General features: G+C 45.4%; 1 protein-coding gene across 4 annotated transcripts in view; it reads right to left on the bottom strand.

The window, feature by feature from the left end:
* Positions 1 to 27,667, bottom strand: part of TBC1D1 (TBC1 (tre-2/USP6, BUB2, cdc16) domain family, member 1) — a 385,492-nt gene that overhangs the window by 37,378 nt on the left and 320,447 nt on the right. For all 4 annotated transcript variants that reach the window (XM_006876212.1, XM_006876209.1, XM_006876211.1 and 1 more), the window contains 3 exons: positions 26,997 to 27,158; positions 17,060 to 17,218; positions 1,577 to 1,821 (listed from right to left, as the gene is read on the bottom strand). In XM_006876212.1, the coding sequence (XP_006876274.1) occupies positions 1,577 to 1,821; positions 17,060 to 17,218; positions 26,997 to 27,158 (566 nt within the window). The remainder of the gene's footprint in view (positions 1 to 1,576; positions 1,822 to 17,059; positions 17,219 to 26,996; positions 27,159 to 27,667) is intronic.

Genomic DNA, 27,667 nt, shown 5'->3' with positions numbered 1-27,667 from the left:
GAATGATATGGCTTCCTTTTAGGAAATTCTGTGTCATGTTGTTCATGGTCAAGGCTCCAGGGGAGAGGATCTGGGTGTTCTGAGAGAGTCCTCGGCTATAATATGCCCTTCCCAAGGATGCTTTCCAGCTCTGAAATCACAGTACCTTCTTGGTCAGTGACTACATAAACACATGCTCTCAACATCTCAAGTAAGGTTTAGAACTGTTCTGGAAGCAGAGACAGTGGGCACCACATCTCTGACAGGCAGCAGAGGGACTACTAGGCACTCCGAACACACCTCTTTGTCTACTTCTCTTTAGATGAGTTCATCCAACAAATACTGACTGGGTGCCTACTTCATCCCAGCTATTGTTTAGGAACTAGGGACACAGTTCTAAGAAGACTACGCTTCCTCCCTTTATAAAACTGATAAGCTAAGGAAAGTCATAAAACAAGCAGGTGAATGAACCGCCATTGCCTGTGAGTCGATTCCAACTCACAGCGAGCCTAGAGTGCACAGTGAAACCGTCCATAGGGTTCCCCAGGCTGTAAATCTTCATGGGTGTAGATTACTGACATATCTTCCTCCTGAGGAGCAGCTGTTCAAACCAACCATCTTTCAGTTAGTAACTGAGTGCTTAAAACACTGCACCACCAGGGTTCCTGGTAAGTGAGTGATGTTCTAGTTAAGTGCCGTCGAGTCAGTTTTGATTCACAGCGACTTTGTGTATTGGGCTTCTGAGGAGTGGCTGGGGGGTTTAAACCGCTGACCTTGCGGTCCAGGGCTTATCCTACAGCACCACATCCGGACTCTGGTAAGTGAACAAGCAAACAAAAAAGATCATTTCAGACAGACAGTGTGTAAAAGAAATGAAACAGGAGACTAGGACAGAGTGTGCCTGGGGGTGAAGGTAGGGGAACGACTTCTCCCAGGATGTGGTATCTGAGCTGAACCCAGGATGACAAGACCATAGGCAAGTGAAGCAAGCAGAGAGGGGAGATGACTGGCAGAGAAAACAGTGAGTGCAAAGGCTCTGAAGCAGGAATTAGATCTCCCCAAGATGGTTTGGGAGCCCCTGGGTGGTGCTAATGGTTAACACGCTCGGCTGCTAACTGAAAAGTTGGAGATTTGAATCCACCTGCAGGAACCTTAGAAGGCAGGTCTGGGGATCTACTTCTGAAAAATCTAGCTACTAACAACCTGTGGAGTACCTGATACCCCTGCAGTTGCTATGCTTTGGAGGTGGTTTGTTGGCAACAGGAAGATGGTTGAGAGAGTTGTTTAATCAGGATTCCTGAGGGCATCAGAGGGCAGCTCTGGAGTCAGACAGCCTGGGCTTGCTGGCTGTGTGACCTGATCAAGAGACATAACCTCTCTGTGCCTTAGTTTCCCCACCCCCACACTGAGCTGATGCATAGTTTCCCTGGGTTACTATGGTGATAAATGCATATACAATACCTGGAACCAAATAAGCTATCAGCAGTGAGACCTATTGCAATGCTCACAGAGGGTGACAATCTCCCGCCATAGATCTGGGATGGGACCATGGGTTTTTTTAGCAAGTCTTTACCATAGGCAAAGGAATGCTGGGTACCTGTAAAATAATCATGTCCGGCCGATACTGTTTCCGCAGTCCCATGTCAAACATAAGAAACTTGAGCATTTTAAAGGCCTCCTCCTCACTCATGTGAAGCAGCAAAACGCCTGCCACAAAGCTGAGACCTTGGCAGTACCCCACTTCCTGGTCTAGCAGTGAGTAGGCCTTCAGAATGTTGTACAGGGATAGCTGCCCTGCACCCAGCTGGGCAGAGAAGTACGGATGCGTCGGGAACGTTCGCCCTGTGAAAACAACAAACACATGAGAGCATGGAGAACCAGAAATCCGAGAGCTTCAGGCTCAAACACCACATCCTTAGGAGCTGGACCAAATGATCAATCAGCCTTGAACACGGCCTCCACTCTCTAAACAAGGCCAGCAGTTGTTCTTGGGATCATACTAGCAATGAAAAATCAGCAATTGCTCGTCAGGTTTTCTTTGTGTTGGGGTTCATGGAAGAGAAACTCAGAATTACCTTCAGCCCTGCAAGTAATCTAGCGTTCAATCTGAAACAAAGAGAACATTGCTGATTTTTAAACAACCTGTGGCGATGTGGGTTAATGCACTGGAGTGCAAAGTCCCTTCGAACTGAAAGGTCGGTGGTTCAAGCTCACCAGTTGCTCCTTAGAAACCCTATACAGGGTTGCAATGGGTTGGAATCGACTCGATGGCACTTAACAGCAATTCTCAAGAGCCATAGCAGCTGGAATCTCTTTACCATCACCTGATCTCATTGGATCCTTTTTTTTTGGGGGGGGGGGGAGTGGAAAAGGTGGAGCACTTGGCTGCTAACCAAAAAGTTGGTGGCTCAGATACCCACTATGACTTGGTGGGACAAAGACCTCGTGATCTCCTTTAAAGATTCCAGCCAAGAAAACCCTTGGTGGCAATTCAACTTTGTCACATGGGGTCCCTATGAGTCGGAGTTGACTCGAAGGCACCCAACACCCTATCTTGACATCGGCTAAATGTGGCACAAAGGCCTCACCGCTGCTAGTCCGCTGCTCAGCTTCTCTGGGCTCGAGCCGCATGTACACTTCTGCAGGTTTGAAGTCACTAGTCATGTTGTACCACAGACCAGGGAGTGGCAGGCAGTACCTTTACCTTGAGCATTTACCTTTCACAAGGAGGCTTTCCAAAAAACAAAAAAAAACTCCATTTCCTGATTATTTTCACAAAAAGTGTTCAAATGAGGTTTACCAATTTCTTCTGGCCAAAAGGTTTCTATGGACGAAAGCAGTTAAATCCTACCTCACCCTTTTCCTTCTTCTATTGCACTGTTGCTCAGATCTAAAAGGGGTCAGGACAGAAGTATTGCCCCCAGCAGGAGGCTCCACGTCTGCAGTCCTGCCCATACCCTGCCTGAGCCTGGAAAGCACTTTCCCTTCTCGGAGGATCTCCAAAGGTGTCACATGACATGGAGGAAAACCAGATCTGCTTAGGTTATTTTGAATTTCATCTGTCGTTGCTATACATTATTGCTAAGCAGACACCCTCTCATTAGACTTTACCCCTGACGTAATTAGCAGTGTACAATAACTTCACTGTTGTGGGGTAGACATTTCTCATTTAATCCTCAGTGGTCCCTGTGAGGGTGGGCCTCAAGGCTGTAAAGTGACCTAGGTCAGTCCTACTCAACAGCTGCCAGATTTGGGGGCAGGGCTGGTTTCTGGGCAGATGTCCCAGTCACACCTCGCCATCCTGAGTTTCCTAATTTTTGAACAAGGGGATGCTGTACTTTCGTTTTTGCAGTAGGCCCGACAAATCATGTAGCCATTCCTGCAAAATGACCTCTTTCAAGTGCTAATAATAAGCAAAATCACTTTGAAGACTAAAGTGCACCTGACCCAAGCCATGGTACTTTCAATCGCCTCATATGTATGTCAATCTGGACAATGATAAAGGAAGATCGGAGAACTGATGCATTTGAATTGTGGTGTTGGTAACGGATACAAAACATACCATGGACTGCCAGAAGGAAATACAGCCAGAAAGCTCCTTAGGAACAAGGATGGCCAAGACTCCGTCTCACTTACTGTGGACACGCCACGAGGAAGGCCCAATCGTGGGATAAAGAAACATGAGTGTCAGCAGAAAAGATGAAGACCCTCCAAGAGGTGGACTGACCCAGTAGCTGTAACAATGGGCTCCAATACAGCATGGCTCATGAGGGTGGTGCAGAGCGGGGAACGCTTCAGCCTGTGGTGCACAGGGGCACTAGGAGGCGGAACCCACTCAAGGCCATCTGACGACCAACAGACATATTTTGGAGAGGTGACTTCCTAGGCCGATGTAGCTGTGAGCTGTCATCCAGTCCGCTCTGACTGATGGCAACCTTCTGTGTAACAGAATGAAGCACCGCCCGGTTCTATGTCTTCCTCGTGAGCACTGGGTGTTTGAGCCTTCTGTCTGTCAATCCATCTAATGAGGGTTTCCCTCACTGGTCTACTGATTCTCTACTTTGGCAAACGTAATGTCCTTTTCTACCTCCAGAAATTAAGTGGGTGGTGTTGATAGCTCCTTTTCCCACAGTCTCCCTACCCAGAGGCATGTTATGTGAAAACAAATCATATACAAATTCTGCAAAGGAAAAAAAAAAGGGAGGGGGGGACAAATCCACTGTTGTCCAGTTGATTCTGACTCCTAGCAACCTTTCGGAGTCGAGCAGAACCGCCCCATAGGGTCCCCCGAGGCTGCATATTCTCACAGAAGCAGATGTCTTCTTCTAAGGAACACTGGTGTGTTCCAATCGCTGACCTTCCAGTTAGCAGCCCAGTGCTTAAACCACTGCACCACCAGTGCACCTAAAATTCTGCCAAATGTATGGCACTTTAAATCCAGTCTGCACCTCAAGCGGTTGACTGACATTTATGTGGTACTGCAGAATAATGCAATGGACCGCAAGTTCATTTAGAGCTGTAAGGTCAGTGGTTCAAACCCACTCTTTGGAACTTGTCTCACACTACCTTGTACTGGACATTTCTTTCACATATATGTCCTCCCCACGTCCTGCAGTGAGACCTGGTGAGCCTCCATTTCTGGCCTGTAACACGGAGAGATGACGACTTCTCCTGGGGCTGTAGTGATGATTCAATATGAGGAGGTATCATTTTATCAACGACGGCCCCCAACAATGCGCTCTGACAAACAGTATTGTCCAGAAGCCACCTGGCACACCTGCTTGCTGCTCACACCCAAGAACAGTCAGGCCCCATTGGGGCTTCTGAAAGTCCTCCCATGAAAAGATTAACACCAACCATCCCCGGACCTAACCTGTACTGAGTGCTCACCGTGTGCCAGGAACTGGGCTCCAGAGATGAAAGAGACACTTTGTTTTCCATGTTTGCACGTAAGAAATTAATAGGATGGCGGGACAGAGATAAACTCAGAAGATTCAATGATTTGTTGATGGAGGCCCCACCAGGAGTGTTGGGAATCAGAGAGGCCAGGAACTCCCCTCATGGGACTTCCATACTGATGAGACCACTTAGGTACCTGATGGCACCAGCATCACCAGGAGGAAAGGTACAGAGCAGGAGTGTGTGCATAAATGGCACTCACATATGTGGAGCTGACCAAGGAGGAGGGCAGGGCCAGGGAACATCGTTTGGAGGACGTGACCCCTCATCTGACTTGGCAGCGTAATGGGCATGAGAAGTCAGAGAAGGGTGGCAGAACAACGGGCCACAAGCGCAGATGGCTGGTGGGCTGGCCAGGTCTGATCACTTGAGAGGACAAGAGAGTGATGGAGGGGCAAGAGTCAGTGGTGGGGACATAGCTAGAAGGGGCTCTGGATTCACTCCCAAGATTGGCCTAGGTTAGGGGGAGAGAGGGGGCTGCAGTCTGCCTTTTGCAATAAATTGTCCTCTCAGCACTGCTTTCGCCATGCCCCAAAGATTTTGGTATGTTGTGTTTTTGTTCTCATTTGTTTCTAGGAACTTTGTGAGCTCACGTTTAATTTCTTCTACTACCTTTTCAGCAGGGTGTTATTCTATTTCCATGTATTCAACTGTATTTCCTTAGTCTTCTTCTTGTTGATTTCTAGTTTTATAGCACTGTGGTCTGAGAAGATGCTTTGTAGTATTTTGATGTTTGTAAATTTATGGAGGCTTGCTTTGTAGCCTAACACATGATCAATTCTGGAGAATGTTCTATGTGCACTGGAAAAGAATGTGCATTGTGCTGCTGTTGGGTTGAATGCTCTGTACACATCTATGAGGGCAAGTTGGTGGATTGTGCTGTTTAGTTCCTCTGTATCTTTGTTGAGTTTCTTTTGGGTTTTATCTCTTTTTGAAAGTGGTATAGTAAAATCTCCCACTATAATTGCAGATTTGTCTATTTCTTTCTTCAATTCTAGTACGGTTTACTTTATATATATCTTGGTGCGCTTTCATTGGGAGCACAGATATTTATTATGGTAATGTTATCTTGCTCAACTGGCCCTTTAATCATGACATAGTGTTCTTCTTTCTCTCTTATGCTGGTTTTTGCCTTAAAGTTTATTTTATCAGAGATTAGTACTGCCACTCCTGCTCGTTTTTTATTGCAATTAGCTTGGTATATATTTTTCCATCCTCTAACTTTTAGTCTGCTTTGCTCTTTGTGTGTCTAAGGTGTATCTCTTGCAGGCAGCATACTGCAGATTGCCTTTTGAGTTGACAGTTTAGAAGAGCAGGAAACTAACAGAAATAAATGTATACCTGGAAGAACAGATCTAGGGTTGTTGGTAAGTATTGTCGAGTTGGTTCTGAATCAGAGCAACCAGGTGTAGGGTTTTGGAGACGCGTGGCTGGTGAGTTTGAACTACCAACCTTGCGGTCCAGTGCATGTCCTACAGTGTCACACCAGGGCTCCAGAGCTAGGGTAGTGAGTTAAAAAAAAGTTGTTTAGATGACTTTGACTCATGGTGACCCTGTGCCTGTCAGAGTAGAAGTGTGCGCAAAGACATTACAATGACTGATTTGGGGGGTTGGAAGTCACCAGGTCTTTCTTCCAAAATGTCTCTGGATGGACTCAAACTGCCGACCTTTCAGGTAGCAGTTCAGAACATGAACTGTTTGCACCACGCAGAGACTCCAGAGTACAAGGTGAAACCTAGTCCTCTGCCATTGAGTTGATTCCGACTCACAGTGACCCTGTACAGGGTTCTGAGACTGTAAATCTTTATGGGGACAGGCAGCCTCATCTTTTACCTAAGGAATGGCTGGTGGGTGTGGAGACATAGAAAAGTTCTAGTTGAACCTATAAAATATAAGGAATTTAAAAAACGTGGCTAAGCCACCCTAGTTCCATAGTCTCCCATCCAAAACGCTTGTGGACTTGGTGACCATTAGAAAGGTGACATGCTGCACTGGTTGAACTGTGTAACTTCTGGCATGATTGAGGACATCACTCCGCAGTCAGAATCTTCACAACACAAAATGAAAAAGTCACACTGACGAGAACAACAAAGACTATAAATAGCTTCGCTGCACAGTGCAGGTCGGCTTTGGCCACCAAATTTGTTCAAGTCTGATGGTGTTTCGTCAGAACCGAGTTATAAAATATTTCTGTCTTTCACAGGGTTGAGGGTTTTGGATTTGCAGATAAAGGATTATGGACCTGTATTAATTTCTGTTAAAATTTACACACTTGAGGAAAGGGCACATCATATAGTATTTGTAAAGAACAAAATTCCTTTTCCACTTGTAAACAGACAGCTCAGATGAGCCTTGTAGCTGTTGTTAGGTGCCTTCTAGTCAGTTTTAACTCAGAGTGATTCCAGGTGACAGAGGAGGACTGCCCTATAGGGTTTTCTTGGCTGTAATCTCTATGAGGGACTCCTGGCATGGCACTGTAGGATCAGCACTGGACTATGAACCACAAGGTCGGTGGCTCAAACCTACCTGCTCCTTGGAAACACCAGACAGGGTCGCTATGGGTCGGAACTGACTGGATGGCACTAACAACAACAACGATCCTTATGGGAGATCACCAGGTCTTTTCTCCTATGGAGTTCAAACATGCAACCTTTCAGTCAGCATTCAAGTGCTTATTTGCTGTGCCACCAAAGCTCCTTGAATGAGTCGGTTCCAACTCCTACTACACAGGGTCTCTATGAGTTGGAACAGACTTGACGTCACTTAACAACAAATAGTGACCTATAGGACAGGGTGGAACTGGCCCATGGGGTTTCCCAGGCTGGACACAGACTGCCACATCACTCTCCCAAGGTCCACCATCGAGCTCTTTGGTTAACAGCGGGGTGCTTTAACCACCTCGCCACTTGTTGTCAGGTGCCGAGGAGTCAGCTCCGACTCATAGTGACCCTGCCTGTACAGGGTTTCCGAAGCTGTAAATCTTTACGGTAGAGAAAGCATCTTTCTCCCATGGAACAGCTGGTAGTTTCAAACTGCCGACCGTGAGATTCACAGCCCACTAGAGCCCCCTGAATTAGGCTTAGCAAGTATTATTCAACAGTGCTCCTGGAAGACTCACTTATATGGGAGATTAGGGCAATCACCTAGAAAGCAGGGACTGGGGTATTTGTGTGGAGCAATACCTTCGTGTCACCCCCAACTCATGGTGACCGCCCCCATGAGCAATGGAACAAAAGTCGGCCTAGTCCTTGTCAGCCCCATGACCAGTTACAGACTGAACAACTGAGAGCCATATGGTTTTCACTGGCTAACTTTCAGAGGTGCAAAGGTTAAACTCTGGATGTGCTAACTGAAAGTTTGACAGTTCAAATCCATTCAACAGCTCCGTGGGAGAAAGTCCCGGTCCTGTAAAGATTACACTGTACTCTGTCACATCGGATCACTATGAGCTGAAATCACCCTGACAGCACCTACCAGCATAACAAGAGGAAAATTAGATAAAACTCAAGAGTCCTTCCTAGAATTATAATCCAGCGGAGAGGCCTGCCTCTTGAAACGGCACTTTTTTGTCTGCCACATCAATAGAGAAATGCAGGCTCTCTATGTACAATGAGAATGAGAGTCCTAAGGGCATTACGACAAACCTGAACACAAATCAATCCTCAGATTAAAAAGACACGGACCCAGTTTGTACCTTGTGTGTGTCTAAGTGAAGAAACACAGGCTGGAAGATTGACAAGGTGAGTCTAAGTCAGACTTCACTTCTAAAGACCGTTTGGCGTAGCTGTCATGTGCCGTCGAGTAGGTTCCAATTCACAGCGAGTCTGCATAAGATTTCTGAGAGCACCTGGTGGGCTTGAAATGCTGGCCTTGTGGTTACCAGTCCAGTGCTTATCATACAGCACCACACCAGGACTCTCTAAAAGACCTAGAACTTCATTTTTATCAAGTACCTCACAGTCTTCAATGAGTCTGACTCATCTCAGAGATGCTTTTCAGGAGGTATCTTTTCCTTCTCAGACATTTTGAAGACAAAGAAGAGCCTTCAGTAGGCAGAATCAGCATCACCTGGTGCTGGTTAAACATGCCCATCCCCACTCCTTGCCCCCCACCTGCAGATATTCCTTAGCAGTGGGTCAGGGATGGGAGTCTCAGGACCGTGTGCTGTTTGCAAGCTCCGCAAGCAAGAGACTACATGTGTTCTACTGTGTACTGAGAAACACCATTCCAAGCCCAGAGTATCCTGCCTGACTCTGTTCAAGGCCAGAGTGAATTAATCTGGGGTGAGACCCGGGGTCTTCTCAGCATTGCTGAGTATGCTGCAGCTGCTCCAAGATGCCAAAGTTTCTCACAGCAAACGCATGGACACCTGCAAAGCTATGCACCTATTTCTGTGGGGGGTTTTGGACAGGTGATAACAAGTTTCTTTCTTCGGCTCCTTTCACAGAGAAGCTGCATGTATCTGCCTCTCTAGGGAATGGATCTGGTAAACCAGCAATCTGACTCTCGCCCTTTCACTCTCTGGACCTCTGTTCCATCAGCAGAAAGAAGAGTCATCCTACAAACTGGACCACCTCCAAGGTTCCTTGCTGGCTGGCATTTATGATCTTAAGGTTTTCTTAAATTGTTCTATGTGGCTCTGAGTAGAATTTAGACAATAAACAAAAGGGGAGAAAAAGATCCTCCTTTTAAGGATTCCTTGTAGTTTTTTAATTGAATTTTTTTTTCACCAGAATGGGTGCTGCCAGGAGTGCTCAGGAAATTTCTGTGGAATTATGTTGAATGGTATACTTACATACATTAGGGGTAGGGAGCTCTTCTATAAGCAAGTTGTTTGTAGCAAGTATTTGGTTTGAGTCCAGTGACCACCGGAGCTAGCTTGTACTGACTCTGGAGAGCTGACCATATACGCTTCTACCCAACTCCACTAGGTTGGCGGCTCAAACTCACCAGCTGCTTCACAGAAACCTTAGGCAGGGCTGCCATTAGCCGGAATCAACTTGAAGGCACTTAACAACAATAACCACCTAACTCCAAGACCAATGACAATAAGTTGGTAGTTTGAAATTGGCCATGGCGAGGGTTAAAGCTGTGTGTTAACTTGATGGGGCCACCTTACTTCTCTGTGGTTTGGCAGATGGTGGAGTCATTCCCCATAGTAAGATCTCCCATATGGCAATCGTGACGGGATCTGCTATGAGCAACCAGTCAGGTGAAAGGGACTTTCCTTGACTGAGGGCGTGGCCTGCGTCCAGTATGAACATTCTGGCAAAGCTCTTTTGCTTACTGCGGGTCTGAATCCTACATCTAGCTCATCATTATCTGACCTTTGGTGTTTTGCATGTGAGCCAGCAGCCTGCCATATTACTAAGCAATCCTGGGATTTCTTGTTAGCCTCTACAGACTGCGTGTATGCAGCCTGTCATATGACCTGCTAATATTGGGCTCATAAGCACAAAACCTCAGTTGCACGAATCAGGAGAAGCCTCCAGCCTGACATATGGCCCAGGGATAGATATACATATACACACATATAAGGAGAAAAGATTGAAGTTGTCAAGGGCTTCATTCTTCTTGGAGCAACTATCAAAACTCACAGAAGCAGTAGTCAAGAGATCAGACGACGTATTGCATTAGGCAAATCTGCTGCATGAGACCTTTTTAAAGTGCTGAAGAGCAGAGATGTCAGCTTGAGGATTAAGGTGCGTCTGACCCAAGCCATGGTATTTTCAATAACCTCATATGGATGTGAAAGCTGGACGGTCAATAAGGAAGATTGTAGAAGAATTGATGCCTTTGAATTGTGGTGTTGGAGGAAAATACTAAAAGTGCCATGGACTGCCTAAAGAACCAACAGATCTGTGTTGGAAGAAGTGCAGCCAGAGTGCTCCTTGGAAGTGAAGATGGCTAAACTTCGTCTCTCATACTTCGGACATATTGTCAGGAGGGAGCAGTCAATGGAGAAGGATATCATGTTTGGTAAGGTGGAGGGTCAGAGAAAAAGAGGAAGACCCCCAGCTAGGTAGACTTGCAAAATGGCAGCATCAATGGACTCAAGCGTGGCAATAGTGAGGTTGGTGCAGGATCAGGCAGTGTTTCGTTCTGTTGTGTATATGGTCACTGTAAGTCGGTACCAACTCATTGCCACCTAACAACAACAATTTCACTGGTTCTCTCTCTCTTCTTTATGTATATTTATATACACACACACGTAAGTAGTTTCATTGGTTCTTTATAAAGATTCCATCCTAAGATAGTGAACACATGTACACCACAGAAGTCCACAAACACTAAACACCAGGGGAAGGGGGAGGTGGGCAGAGTCCCTGGGTGTCTCAGTTAACACATGAGGCTGCTAACTGAAACATTGGTTGGAGGTTCCATCACACACAGAGGTACTCTGGAAGAAAGGCCTGGTGATCGAGTTCTGGAAAATCAGTCATTGAAAAGCCTACGGCGCACAGCTGTGCTCTAAAACAGATGGGGTCACCGTAAGTTGGAGTCAATGGCAATTGAATGGCAAATGGTTTGCATTCAGCTACTAACTGAAAGGTTGTTGGTATGAATCCACCCAGCGGCACTAAAGAAGTAAGGTCTAGTGATCTATGTCCACAAGACTGGTGCTGTTGGCAGGAGCTGTTGAGTCGGTTCCGACTCATTGCAACCCTATGTGCAACAGAATGACACACTGCCCAGTCCTGACCACCTTGTTGTTTGGTCCACTGCTGGGCCCACTGCTGCGGCCACTCTGTCAATCCACCTCAGTAGCAGTCTTCCTCTATTTAGCTGGGCCTGGTTTCTCCTGATAACATGTCCAATGTATGAGATACGCATCCTGCCTTCTAAGAAGCATGCTGACTGTATTTTTCCAAGCCAGATTTGTTTGGTTTTCTGATTTGTTGTTGTTGTTATGTGCCGTGGAGCCGGTTCCAACTCATAGTGAGCCTGTACAGGGTTTCCGAGGCTGTTCATCTTTATGGGAGCAGAAAGCCTCATCTTTCTCCCACAGAACAGCTGGCAGTTTCGAACTGCTGACCATGAGGTTAGCAACCCAATTCATAATGATTACGCTATAGTATTTTCAATATTCACCTCCAACACCATAATTCAAATGCATCGATTCTTCTACAATCTTCCTTATTTACTGTCCAACTTTCACATGCATATGAGGTGATTAAAAATGCCATGGCTTGGGTCAGGTACACCTTAGTACTCAAACTGACACTTTTGTTCTTAAATACTTTAGAAAGGTCTTTTGCAGCAGATTTTCCTAATTCAGTATATCCTTTGACCTGGAAGATTATAGCCACTATGGAATGCAGTTCCATTCAGACACCCATGGGCTCACCATGCATTCAAATCAATTTGACTACTCACTGAAGGGTTGGCAGCTCAAATCCATCCAGAAGCACCTTGGAAGAAAAGTCTGGTGATCTACTCTGAGAACATGATAGTCATTCAAAATCCTATAGAGCACAGTTCTATTTTGAAACACACAGAGTCATCATGAGCCCGAATCAATTTGATAGCAACCAGTTGTTGGTTTAGGGGGGAGGAGTCAGCTATTGAAGGCGCGCCTGTATTCCTCAGAGTCAAAGGATATAGAAAAATGTCAGGCCTCACGAAAGGAAGCACCACCACCTGCCCTTTCTAATCCAATCAAGTGTGCTGCGTAGTCATAATTCTAGAGTGCTTCATAGTTTAGGAAGCACTTGCTCCAACCAACAGCTACACAGGTTTTCGCTTCTTTTTTCTCATAAGCGTTGATGCAAAACTTGTCTAAAAGATAAATGTTAAACTCCAAATCCTAATTTCACAGTTTCCTTCACAAAATACTTTTGGACCTTGCCCTTATGAAAGCCCTCCTCACAGGCGTTTAAGAGTCAGTAATACAAGGAGGCTCCCAAAAGCTTGTGGAAAACGAAATGTAAAGATAATGGAACTTTCCCATGAATGTTTGAAACCCCTCATACCTGTTCTCTGTATCACAAACATGCCTTGTCTCCTCAACTAGATGGTATCCCTCTATGCCCTAGAGGCTATAACTAGATCCTATGTGCTGCCCTGGTTCTAGCCTCTATAATCCAGTTATAGCCTCTCGGGCATAGAGCTCTGGTAGTGTAGTAGTTACGAGTCAGGCTGCTAACCTCACGGTCAGCAATTTGAAACTTACCAGGGGTTCTGTGGGAGAAAGATGAGGCTTTCTGCTCCCATGGAGATTTACAGCCTTGGAAATCCTGTACAGGATCACTATGAGTCGGAACTGACTCCATGGCACATAACCACCACCACCGCTATGCCCTAGTCATTTTTTAGGTAAGCAATAAATACTTGTCAGTACAGAAAGTAAACTTACAACAAGCAGCACATACAAAGGGCAGATATCACCTCTAAAGTGGAAACCACCAGGCCTTTTGTCTTAGGCTGGAAGCTCCACTGAAACCTGGCCAGGAGTTAAACCCAGTCTCAAGTCCAGCCGTGGAATTCTTGCCTCCCAAGAGGTGCACTGGTCAAGGGGCAAACCCAGTCTCCCACATGTTGTTGTTGTTGTTAAATGCCATTGAGTCGGTTCCGACTCACAGTGACCCTGTACAGGGTTTCCAAGGCTGTAAATCTTTACGGGAGCAGAAAGCCTCATCTTTCTCCCACGAAGCAGCTGGTAGTTTCGAACTGCTGACCTTGCAGTTCACAGCCCGATTATTCAACCACTGAAGGTTTGCTGCCCCAAATGAATGAGGAAGAAAGGCCTGGTGATCTACTTCCAAAAACCCAATCAAGGAAATCTTTAGGGACCCTAATGGTCCAAACTGAGCCCTTTCAGAGAGCATGGCATGTGTTACCCACCTGCATCACACCCAGGGGCCCCAAGTCAGCCACATTGTCATTGTTGTTGCTCACAAGTAGATTCCGACTCATAACCACCCCATGTGTGCATAGGATAACTGTGCTCCACAGGGTTTTCAAGCCTGTGACCTTCTGGAAGAAGATCATCAAGCCTATCATCTGCGACTCCTCGGAGTAGGTCTGCTCTGCTAACTTTTGGTTCAGTTGAGCACTTAACTAACTGCGCCATCCAGGAACTGCTGAATTAGCCATGTAATTGCTGAGTGCCATCGAGTTACTTTTGGAGTCACAGAGATTCCCCTACCCACTGACCCAATGCTATCGAGTCGATTTTGACTCTCAGAGACCACCACAGGACTCTGTTTCTTAGAGTTTCTGAGACACTCCATCTTCATGGAAGCAAACAACCTCATCTTTCTCTCAAGGATTGGTTGGTGGTTTTGAACCATTAGCAGCTCAAAGCTTAACCCACTATGACACCAGGGCTCCTTAGAAACCCCATACTCAAAAAAAAATCTCAAACTTAACTGCCAATGCATCAATTTTGACACACAATTTATGGGGTTCCCAAGGCTGCAAATCCTTATGGGTAGGGCTAACCTCATTGTTCTCTTGAGGAGTGGCTGGTGGGTTAGAACTGCTGACCTTGTCATTAATAATCCAGTGTTTATTCCACAGCACTATCAGGACTTCTTAGAGACCCCATACTGGTGGTGTTGTTACTGTGTGCCGTCAAGTTGGTTCTGACTCATAGCATTCCTGTATAGGGTCTCTGAGGTAGGTCTGAAAGTCCAACCTTGTGGTTATCAGTACGGTGATTATCCTATAGGCAACACCAGGAATCCTAGAGACCGCATGTTATTGTCAAGTGCTATTGCGTCGGTTTCAAGCCATAGCAACCCTGTATAGGGTCTCTGAGGTGGGTCTGAAAGTTCAACCTTGTGGTTAGAAGTACAGTGATTATCCTATAGGCAACACCAGGAATCCTAGAGACCACATGTTGTTGTTAAGTGCTATTGCGACGGTTTCGAGCCATAGCAACCCTGTATAGGGTTTCCGAGGAGCGGCTGGTGAGCTTGAACCATGACCTTGAAGTTCAAACAGACTTTGCAGTCTGACGCATTAGCCCACAGCGCCACACCAGGGTTAGTGTCGGCTAAACCAAAAACCCAAACCCACTCCCATCAAGTCATTTCCTACTACAGGACCGAGGAGAACTGACGCACAGGGTTTCTGAGGCTGTGAATCTTTACAGAAGCAGACTGCGGCATCTTTCTCCCACGAAGCCACTGTTGGGTTAGAACAGCTGACCTTTCAGCTAGCAGCCCAATGCTTAATCCACTGCACCAGCAGGGTTCCTGTAGGGGAAACCGTGGTGAGAGGTGAGGCCTCCCTGCATCTGACAGAGCCCAGCCAGAGTCTGCAGGCTGAACACCAGGATCCGATCCCATGCACCGTGGCTGGGACACACACTCAGGGTTGTCCTAGTTCAAGTGAAGAGAAGAGACTAACCCAGTCGGGTCACTGGAAAGAGCCTGGAGAAGCGCTCCGAGGTGACTTGGGAAATAAATTATTGGCAACAGGTCATTTCTGACCCTGGGGAGGGTATTAGGAGGGTATCCAAAAGGCAAGGCCGGCCAGGAGCATTGGGAAAGAAGTGAGTGCAGGGAGGGATGGCCGCAGCTGGCCTCTGAGAGCTTAGAGGGTCAGTGGAGAGCAGGGCCAGGCTGGCCGGGAGGATGGGAATGAGCCTGGCAGCGCTGTGACCGTGACTGTGACCGAGACCAAGAAGGCTGAGTCACGGGCTCACACAGATCCTGTACCAGCTGGAGGAAAGGCTGCACTCAGTGTCTCCTCAGGGCAGGGCAGGGGCAAACACCGCTCCCAGGGGACAGGCCGGCTAGGAGGAGGCCTGGGTGCTGATGGAGCCTTTTCTGCTCCCTCTTGAGAAAAGTCCATCCATCTGGGCAGCACCAGACAGACACAACTGCCCGCGAAAGATGGAGAGGAGTCCTAAAGAGACGGAGAGCAGAGGAGGAGAAAACAGGCTCCCTCCTCTGCCTCCCAGCCTGCCAAGGGGCCGGGGGCCCAGAGAAAAAACTATCTGTACTGACTCCCTTTCCAACTCAAAGCCCACGTCTATTTTTCACTTCATTTCACAAGATGGGAACATGATGTCATTTCTTCTGTGGCTACTCACATGTTAGCAAACACAAGCTACTGCCAATTCACCAAAATGGTATTCCTTGGGGTCAGTGGGCCATAGGGGCGCCAGCCCCACCCAAGGCGTGACCAGGGCCTGTCAGTGTAACTTCCACCCACTCCCGACTCAGGGTGAACTATGTGTGCTCAGTAGAACTGCGCTCCATAGGGTATTCCAGCCTGCGATCTTTTGGCAACAGAACACCAGGTCTTTCTGGGTGGGTTCAAACTGCCAACCTTGGCTTAATAGGTGAATGCTTTACTCTGTGCATGACCAGGGACTCCTCTATACAGGATAATTTTACCCTAATTCAGCAGGTTCTTCATTGTGGCAACTGCCAACGTATCCATATTAACGTTTCAAAAACTGTTCAACAGACGAGGTTGCCCAGTTTCCAAAATAAAATCACCCAAGGAGCATACACAGACTGCTTTCTTCAGTTTGTAATAAATTCCATGTGTAAGCAGTAAAGACGTGGGAGTGGCTCCTGTAATTAAACCAAGTCCTGGTTTTGAAAATGTATATGTTTTCCAGACTGTTCTTTCGGTTGACTATAAAAAGCTCCTGTCAATATTTGAATTGCTGAACTGAACCATGGTTATGAGACAGTGACCTTAAAGGACACCACTTTCCAGGCCAGGCAGGGTTAACAAGCTGCCTGGGGAAAACACTGAGATTTTTATATACTTGAAGAAGGCATCTGATTACCCTGGGGCTTTTAAAATGAAGTTTCAGTAGTAAATTTTGACTGTTAAACCCAAAGATGGAGAGCGATGTGGCTCTCTGTAGGATAAGCACTGGAGAGCTGAACTTAAGGTCGGCAGTTGGAGCTGCTTTGAGGGAGAAAGTTGAGGCTTTCTGTCCCCATAAAGTTTTACGGTCTCAGAAACCCTGTACAGAGCTGCTGAGTCAGAATCGACTTGACAACACACAGCAACAACAAAACCTAAAGGCAGATCACTACATACCACATACTACATACCACATACTACATACCACATACTACATCTCTTCAGCTTTTCCAAGGGAGTGACACTCTTCCATTTCAGTTTCACATCCAGAGCACTGACTTACCGAGGTCAATGAGAATCGCATGCTGCTGTGAGGTGAGCTGTTTTAAGAGTTCTTTGTATGGCGTATCCTTTGGCTGCTGCTTGCTGGGAAACTGATGTCTCAGGTGGTATTGCTCTGCTAGGAATTTCCAGATTTCACCTCGGTGATGACGTGGCACGCCTTTAAAAAGGGAAACAGAAAACAGGAAGGGTGACTCGAGGCACAGAAAGGAGTCCCCGGGTGCTGTAAATGGTCAACACACTTGGCTGCTACCTGGAAGGTTGGTGGTTTGATCCTCCCAGAAGTGCCTAGGAAGAAAGGCCTGGCAATCTACTTCTGAAAAGTCAGCCACTGAAAACCCTACGGAGCCAGTCCTGCTCTGAAACACACGGGGTCAGCATGAGTCAGACTTGACTTGACTGCAAGTATTACTGATATGTATAGAATGCAGTGTATTTATAAAATCCAACTTCACAGAAATCCATGGATCCAAATCCATGCTGCACTATGAATTAACAGCACAGGAATGAGAAAGATGCCACCAAAAAGCGGCTCTATTTGCTCTCTTCCTTCCCTGTTTCCTCCCTACCGCCATCTTGCCTAACTTGCCCTACCCCCTTTCCACTTCTCTTTCATCTTTCAAGTGTATACAACGTTCTGTGTTAGACTCGGCAAGGAATAAACCAACAAATAACACACAAGCACCCAGGTTGTGCCAAATGATAATGTTCTTGGGAAATAAGATGGAGCATGAAAACCTGTATTTAAAGCTAACTGTGATGACTGCCCCAAGGGGGGCATAATCAGACTGAGGGAGAGTTCAGACGAATGACAGCTAGCTCATTTCTAACAAGGCCACTGAGAAGGTTTCAAGGAATCCTTCATTTAGGACGGGGGAGGGGGAGACAGAAGACAAACCAGAGAAAGGGGACTGGCAGCATGTCCATTTGCCTCAAGCACAGGGCATACGTGGGAGGGAGCATACCAAGGGGGCTGGCGTGGTTTGCTATAAGCAAGACTGAAGACAAGAAGAATGCATTTTATTTGATAGCTGTAGGAACATGAGACGTTCCTGAGCTGGGAAGGGAGTGGCCTCATCACAGGGGGCATTCTGGAATGTCATTAGACTGCCTCCTTCGGGATGGGCTGATCAGACGGCCCACAGACCGAACAGCAGCCTCTGTATAAACATGCCACAGTGAGACCCTCAAATGCGAAAAACGGTGCAAGAGTCTCTACCTAATGTTTGAGTACTAGAAGGCATTAAAACAGTTGTATAATACTAAGAAAAATTCTCTTAAGTCAAAAAGGACGGATTTGAACCAAAATTCTTTTGTTCATTCTTCAGTTGTTATAAGGCTCGGAAGTGGAAATGGAGAAGGACAACCATACAATAAGACACACAGACACTCTCCCCTCTGATAGGAAGACGTTCCCTTGGCAGAAGAGAAACCTCGGAATTACAGACTAGTGTCTCTTACCAGCCTGAGGGTGCACCCCTGCTCAAGAAGACAGGTTTTCTAGCTTCCCACAGGCCTCCTCGAGAGAAGTTTCTATACTGGCAAGATAACAACAGTAGAGCTAACATCTCCTGAGAGCCCACTGGATACCAGGCACAATTCCAAGACGTATCCTCCTCCTCCTCATAACCTCCGCAAGCAGATACTACAATTACCCTCACAGTAAAGATGACCGAGCACTCAGGGTCATCTGGGGCGCTCTGGTTAGCCAAAGCCTGGGGAAACGCCTTTACTCTGCTCTTGATAGAGCCAAAGCCTGGGGAAACGCCTTTACTCTGCTCTTGATAGCACCTTGTCATACAATGTAGCTATTCACAGGGGCACAAAGGCATCGAATAATCCCCCCTCACAATCAAGAAGAAAATGGTCACTTGAGGATTTGAAGCAAGCAGCATTCACAAATTACCAGACCCATAAGAAACTATTTAGAAAGTGCAGCCACCTACCTCTTGGAAATGTGATAGGTGTTAATAAGGACCTGTTCCTCCCTTAACATTTATCAGGTTTTGTCTGTGTGTTTGTTTTAAAAAAGCCTGTAGGGCTCACTTCAGCAGCACATATACTAAAATTAGAACGACACAGAGAAGATTAGCATGGCCTCTGTGCAAGAATGACACGCAAATTTGTGAAGTGTTCCTTATTCTTAAGGACACAGCCACAGAGGGCTAGAGCTGAGAGTGAAGCATCCAGCTGATATGAAGTGAGGGGAGACGCACAAGAACACCCAAAACTTGCAGATAGTACTCATCTGACCTAGCCTCGATGGCTTGATAATCAGAACTCGACTAGAGGAAGATAATAAATAAATAAATAACACTTTTTGATAAAGGAAATTTGATGAACTTGACCTATACTCACGGAGGTGGTAGCCATAAATACCAACAAAGGGAAGGAGTGCTCACATCAAGCATCAGTGCTATGCCTCCCTCTGTGCACAGGGTAGATAGGGACAGGTAACTTAAGACGGTGGCTACCTAAAATGTGGGGATGATACAGGCACGAAGTGACTGGCTTATGAGGTTCAAGAGGGAGTTTAGTTTAAGAGTGTGATGGGGGAAGAAAGAGTCCCCACTGAATAGCTATCATCTTGTCTAGATGGGCCTGGTAAAAAAGAGATGGGGATAAGATTCTTAGGATTCAACAGTGACTAACTGTTACCATTACTGCAAGTCACAACTGTAAAGGTAGAAGTTTTGTAACAGAAACGGGGGAGTAGTCAATCTTCCAGTCCAGAAACAGAGGACCCTAGGACCATCAAGGGAGAAGAGCACAAGTGGAATGTGGGACCTTATCCAGAGAAGCAGCGACACCAGAGATGGAGGCAGAACGGGGGACATGGAGAGAGGGAACAGCTGAGGACTCTAGATTCATGGGAAGAGAGGGACTAAGAGCTGGCAGCCAGGAGGCAGACTTACAGAATGTGCCCTTTGGTGGTGTAAATTATTATATATGACTGAGTGGTCAATAAAAAAAAGAGCTAAAGTGAATAGAGAGAAATACTGGTAACTGATGGTACATGAAGGGGATTATAATCATTGCAATGAAACAAGATATATGATTTGTTGAATGTAAAACTGATTATCTGCCCTGTAAACTTTCACTCAATTCACAATAAAAACATCTGAAAAAACAACAAAAAAAGCCTGTGGAAAGAGATATAGGACCACACTCAACCCTAAGCATACCCCACACCTTCTCTAAATGTTCATGCACAGTAGCCTGAAAGGTGAGCCTCAAAAAGATACGTTCGCGTTCTATAACCTGTAATGTGAGACTTTATTTCTTAACAAGGTCTTTGCAGATTCAAAAAAAAAAGATAACCCTGGACCAATGACTGGAGTCCTTACAGACAGAGAAGATGGCAAGAGTTGGGAAAGAACGTGACCGCAAAGGCAGAGACTGGAATAATGCAACCACAAGCAAAGGCATGCCGATAGTCTCTGAAAGCTGGGAGGCCAGAAACAGATTCATCCCCTACAGTCTTTGGTCGGAGCAGGGCCCTGCTGACACTTTGATTTCAGGCTTCCTGCCTCAAGAACTGTGAGAGATTAAAAGAAAATTACTGCTCAGTTTGTGGTGATTTATTACAACAGACACAAGAAATAAATATACCCCTGGTTTTTAATATTATTCTATCCCTTCTCTCTCTCTCTCTCTACTATTCATGCTCAGAGCCTAGAGGGGGATTTAACAGTTTGTGGAAAGATTCCATTATCTTTTCATTCCATTTCCCATGAACTTTTCTGAAACCCCCTTCAGTATGGTGGTGGTGATGTGCCGTGGAGTCAGAACCGACTCATAGCCATTCTGTACAGGGTTTTCTGAGGCTGTAAATCTTTACAGGAACAGAAAGCCTCATCTTTCTCCTGTGGAACAGCTGGTAGTTTAGAACTGCTGACCTTAAGGTTTGCAGCTTGATTCGTAACCACTACACTACCAGAGCACTCTCTTGCTCTCTATAATAATAATATATATATATATATATAAAGGAGCTCTGTTAGCATAGTGGTTACGAATCAAGCTGCCAATCTCATGGTCAGCAGTTCAAAACTACCAGCTGCTCCGTGGGAGAAAGACGAGGCTTTCTGCTCTCATAAAGATTTACAGCCTCAGAAACCCTGTGCAGGGTCGCTATGAGTCAAAACCGACTCAACGGCACATAATAACAACAACAAATATATATATATATATACCTGCATGTCAAAAGAAACAAAGAAAATCAGAGATTTAGTAAACAATAACACAAGAGAAATTACACACACACACACACACACACAGACACACACCCTCAATTGCTTCATCTTAATCCTTCAAACCCTGATTAGAACTATAGGTCGGCTGAGAAACAGTCAGCATGTTAAGTGATTTATAGTGGGGCTTTTCAAAAAACTTATTTTTCTCAAAAACTGGAAAGGTTTCCCAAATCATGAGATTTTCAATTCCCTCTTATTACTAAATAATTCCTATGACTTATCAGACTTCTATTTTTTTGGAGGAAAGGAATATTGGCTGTCTCACTGGACAGTAACGCACATTCTGGTAAGTAAGAGTGAGCTTGGATTTTGAGATTTAAAGGCAAACAGTCATTTCAATTAGAGCCTGTGTCTTTACAAAGAAAAGTCTGGAACATCCTCTCCAGCAGCCTCTATGCCTTCACTCTAACCCAAGGGAGAAAGTTAGCTGCCAAGTCCTTGCTCAGGGCCTGCGGGCAGGGTTCTAGGTGGGCAGCACACCATATTGCCACAAAACATAAGTAACACTTTTATTTTTACTGATTTTAAAAGTATTTCAATAGTGCATGCTCACTATTAAAAACCAAACAAACAACAAGTTGTGAATGCAAAAGGCATACAGAAGAAAGTGAAAACTCACCCAAAATTAGAGTGGACATATAACTTAGCATCCATAGTGGGAGGCTTTGGGAAGTGAAAGGAAGAAGTGTTATGCCAGAAAAGCAAGATGTACGGTCACCTGCCTATAAGCCACATATCTGTGAACACTTTGCGGGTAGTTTTCAAGACATACACATACAGAAACATACACCTGCATGCTCGGCAAAGTAGAGGGCGAATGAAGATGAGAGAAACCTTTAATGAGGTGGACAGGAACAAGAGCCCCAACAGTGGACCCAAACATGCCACTGCTCATACAGATAGCACAGGACTGTCTTTATGGACAATGCTTCATTCTGGTGGACATAAATAAGGTCACTGTGAGTTGGAGCCATTCGATGGCAGTTAGCAACTAACCACAAAACGTAAGGCCATGTTGGAATTTTTTTCTTTCTTACAGATTTATCTCAGGCATATAACAAATGGATGGTGATATGGGTTTCCAGGGGTGGGTGGCCTATTAAACAATGCCACAATAAACATTCTTCCATGGCAGTACATCTTAACAGATCCATTTCCAGAACAAATTCCTATAAATAGCATTGCTGGGTCAAAGGTAAACAGAGTCCACATTTGGCTCAAAGTGCCAACTGCCCAGGTGGTCACTTTCCTAGAAAAGTACATCTTGGCTTATTAGAATCTACATGATATCTTCAGAGAAATCATTTAGACCCAAAATGAAACATCGAATGAGTTGAAATGCCAAAGAATGAGTATTCCCTCTCTCCAAGTTGATTCCCCATCCTGACACTCTGACCCAATTTTAATTAGAAATGTTTTATAAATCTCTTCATTTAACTGTCATGTTGTTGTTGTTGTTGTTGTTGTTAGGTGCCATTGTGTCGGTACCAACCTATAGCAACCTTATGCACAGCAAAACAAAACAATCGGGCCAACCTCACAATTGTTGTCACACTCGAGCCCATTGATGCTGCCACTTTCCCAATCCATCTCACTAGGGGTCTTCCTCTTTTGATATCCTTCTTCAGTGACTGGTCCCTCCTGACAATATGTCCGAAGTATGAGAAACGAAGTTTGGCCATCTTGGCCTCCAAGTAGCACTCTGGCTGCATTTGTTCCAACACAGATCTCTTGGTTCCTTTGGCAGCCCATGGCACTTTCAATAGTCTCCTCCAACACCATAATTCAAAATCATCAATTCTTTTACGGTCTTCCTCATTCACTGTCCAGCTTTTGCATGCATATGAGGTTACTGAAAAATACATGGATTGGGTCAGGCGCACCTTCGTCCTCAAACTGACATCTTTGCTCTTCAACACTTTAAAAAGGTCTTGTGCAGCAGATTTACCTAAAGCCATATGTCGTTTGATTTCTTGACTGCTGCTTCCATGAGTGTTGATAGTTGATCCAAGAAGAATGAAGTCCTTGACAACTTCAATCTTTTCTCTGTTGATAAGAATGTTGTTCATTGGTCCAGTGGTGAGGAGTTTTGTTTTCTTGACATTGAGATGCAATGCATACCGAAGGCTGTGCTCTTTGATCTTCATCAGTAAATATTTCAAGTCCTCTTCACTTTCAGCAAGCAAGGCTGTGTCATCTGCATATCAATTAATGAGTCTCCTCTAATCCTGATGCCATGTTTTTCTTCATAGAACCCAGCTTCTCGGATTATTTGCTCAGCATACAGGTTGAATAAGTATGGTGAAAGAATACAACCCTGTCGCACACCTTTCTTAATTTTATACCATTCAACTGCCTCTTGGTCCATGTATGTGTAGGGGTTGTTAAGTGCTCGGTTGCAGGGTTAATGGTCAGTGGTTGGAACATTCTAGCAACTCTGTGGAAGAAAAGACCCAGCAACCTGCTCCCTTAAAGAGCTCAGCCTAGGAAGCACTATGGGCCTGTTCTACTCTGTGTTCATGGTCACTATGCATCGTATAGACTCTATAACACACAACAACAACAGATCATTACAAGGCCAGGCCTCACAAGGACTGTCCTCTTTCAAGGTCTCTGACGTACTTGACCTCCATCTGAAACATCAAAGTTTTGGTGCTGATTTAGTCTCATTTTCTCTTCTGCTCTACAAGGTGAACGAAGGTCATTTGTTGTTGTTGCTAAGTGCCGTCGAGTCAGTTCCAACTCATCTTTGCAGGAGCAGAAAACGTCATCTTTCTTCCACTTGGCAGCTGGTGAACTCGAACCGCTGATTTGGTGGGTTTCTTATCCTGTAGAGCACCATGCTCCAAAGCCAAAAATCTCATGTGTTGAAAACACCTGAGTAGTTGACAAAGCCCCCATCTACAGCTGTAGGTACGCTGTTCTCTGCAGTAGAAGGTGTGTGAAATTTCAGGGGACACATGAGGAATCCCTGGTGAGCCACCATCTGATCCACCTTCACTGCACAGACTGCAGGGTCCTAGAGCATTTCCATCAGTGTCCCTCGAGAGGTGCCTGGTGACACCCTATGAACTATGAACTCAGGCACTAGGCTAAGACACTCAGACTTGGGAACAGCTGTCACAGACTATCTTGAAGACCATCACCTAGTCAAACGACAGAGGGAAAAAGCAAACTCCTTCTTTTTTCTGCTTTCTTCCCTTTTCACATCAGCAGTCTGGGGCGACGTGGTGTACGGGTCAGCAGGATCAGAAGAAGCCCTCCTGATACTCTGACTTCACACTTCTGGCCTCTAAAAACTAAGAAAGAAATCTTTTTTTTTTTTTTTTCCTGCTTTTATAAGCCATCAAACTTACCATTATGGGTGTAAGGGTCACACCTCCGGCCACCTGTACAGATATAAAGACTGTCACGAGTGGGAGACTGTGCTCCAAGGGGCTCTGCTCCAGCCCCTCACTGTACAAGTGAAGAGACAGGAGCCAAGAAGGTGAGGGGGACTGTCAAAGGTCACATACCAGAAGCTTCTGGTGACGCAGACTTCTTGCCAGTAGCAGACATTTCCGTCTCTGAGAACAACACCTTGTTTAGCTGAGATTCAATGGGAGGCAGTATCATAGAATGGCTAAGACTGGGCTGTGGGCTCAGTTCTGTGGCTCTGGGGGCCCTTACTCAATTGTTCTAAGTCCGAATTTCCTTATTCATGAAAAGGGAACAGTTAAAGTCTAAGTAATGTTGTTGTTGTTAAGTGCCATTGAGCTTAATCCAATGCTGTTCCAACTCATAGGAGACCTTGTTTCTCCTCTGTTGTCTAGGGTCACGCTGAGTTGGAACTGACTCGGTGACAGTGGGTAGGTGTTGCAAACAGTTTGGTGGTCTGCTAACCTAAAGGTAGACACTGCATTCAAACACACTCAGAAAAACTGCAGAACAAGCCTGAGGATCTGCTTCCATTAACATGACAGCCAAGCAAACCCTATGGAAGAGTTCCACTCTATAGTATCATACCTGGGGCTCCCAGGAGACAGAAGTAACCCAAAGGTAACTAGCAACAGTAATATTCAAACGGAAACTGTCAGAATGCAGAAGAAAATGTTAATGCATGCCCAATAGATACAGGGGCAAACACTGCCTTGCTCCTTTTATTCTCTTAAACATGAAAATGGCTCTACCACTTGGTAGCTGATAAAAGTCAGAAGAAAAACGTGGGACGTATACAGTTTTGCAACTCATTCTAAACACCTGACTATTCAGGACTACATCAGCCAGGACTCAGAAGTGCTAATATTAGAACTGAATCATGAGGCTTCCACTCTTGCCAGGAAACTGGACATACATTTTTAAAGAAATTGTTTTTGCTTTACTTGAACATCAATTATCACTAGAGCTCTAAAACAGTGCTTCTCAAACTATCTGTCCTTTTCTCTGTAAGTTTTCCAACCCACCAAAGACTGATATTTTAACATAATACATTATAAAACAAAATCATAAAAAAGAGAAATGAGAACCCTGATCAAAAACCCCGGCACACTTCTCCTAAGGATCATGAGGCTGAATTGCTGAAACCGTTTCCAAATGCTTACTCTCTGTTTCTGTACTTATCTCAGATCAGTAAGAGTTTGGACAACAGTCAGCGGGCCACATTTAAAAATAGTTAATACTGTCTGCTTTCCAAGGCCTTACAGGGAACTAGATACAAGCTGCATGCTACAGAGTATTCACTTGCTTTCTCTTCACAGCTACCAGGAGGGAGGCAGCAATGACAACACACATGTGCAAAGTGGGGCTCAGAGAGGTTGGGTCACTGCCCAAGATCACACAGCAAAGGAAGTGACAAGAGCTGTGATCCAAATCTGAGACTACCTGTGTGAAGTCTGTGCTTTACTCAGACCCATTGCTATCAAATCAATTCCAAATCACAAAGACAGAGCAGACCTGACTCAGATGGTTCTCAAGGCTGTTAATCACTACAAAAGCAGGTTGCCACACCTTTCTCTCACCAACTTTTCAGTTGTTGGTGTTAAGTTCTGACGCATAGCGACGCTCTATAGGGTTTTCCAGGAGCAGCTGGAGCATTTGAACTGCAGACCTTGCAGTTCAAACCTATCTTGTGATCCAGTACTTATCCTACAGCACCACACCAGGATTCCTAGCCATTTGGTTAGCAGCCGAAATGGCTAAAGCACTGAGCTGGTAACTGAAAGGTTGGTGGTTTGAACCCATCAGATGCTCGGTGGTAGAAAAGACCTAGTGATCTGCCCCTATACAGATTTCAGTCTAGGAGACCATATGAGGCAGCTCTATTATGTCCTGTGGGGTTGTTAGGAGTTGGAATCGACTCAACAGCACACAACAACAATAAATTATACAAAGAAAATCCACATAAGAAGTTTTACGTTTACTATTGAACTCAGGGCCTATTATCATTATCATATGACCAGTATGATCCAGTATGGAGGCAGAGGTTTTCCCTCTGCTTCCTGGTCTCCTGAGCATTTTCATTCTGTTAGGAAACTCTGAAAGGGATGAGGGGCACCTCAGTTATTGTATCTGGAAATCACTTAGGCAAACAGGACTGGAGACAGTCACTAAACTTAGACTAAAATTCTGGTGAATTTTTAAATTCCATGCTTCTGCCGAAAACCAGTGAGGGATGGGGTTGCTTAGATTGACCCCAGTGAAGCTTACCTTGACCAACAGCTGAATGCATTTTTTCCATATCGAACTTAATTTTGGCTCTTCCTGGAGTGCTTAGCATCTTTTCCCACACCATAGTTACTTCTTTAAGACAAGGAGTGATTTCTTCATAATCCAGCTTCAGGCGCTTGTTCAGCAAATCATTTTCTGAGGCTGGAAACAGACATTGAAGCGCGAGTTAGTACGCACTCTGGCCTTTCACTAGCAGGCACTGCTAAGCAGCGTATCTCTACTACAGTGCCCAGTAGTCGCAGCCAGCTCATGTCCCAACTAATGCCACTATTGCTACCTCACTCCACTTTGTCCCCAAGTTTCCCTTATTTTGGAAAATATGAAACACTTAAAAGTTAAGTCATCCTTAATTTTTCATATTCCTCCACCTCCAATGTGTCCTTTTGGCTCTACTGCTAAAATACATCCCACACTTGCTCAACTCTCTCCATTTCCTATACCCCATTGTCATCAGGTCGATCCTGGCTCACAGTGACCCTGAAGGACAGAGTAGAACAGCCTTACAGGGTTTCTGAGGTTGTCAATCTTTATGGAAACAGACTGCTGCTACGTCTTTCTCCTGCGGAGCAGCTGGTAGGATTGCAATGCCGATCTTTTGGTTAGAAGTCATGGACTTTAACCACTGAACCATCAGGACTTCATGCATCTCC

This window comes from Chrysochloris asiatica, unplaced genomic scaffold (genome assembly GCF_000296735.1).
Source record: "Chrysochloris asiatica unplaced genomic scaffold, ChrAsi1.0 scaffold00364, whole genome shotgun sequence".
NCBI classification, from domain to species: domain Eukaryota; kingdom Metazoa; phylum Chordata; class Mammalia; order Afrosoricida; family Chrysochloridae; genus Chrysochloris; species Chrysochloris asiatica.
The sequence above is the reverse complement of the archived record's forward strand: the minus strand, read 5'-3'. Positions and strand labels throughout refer to the sequence as shown.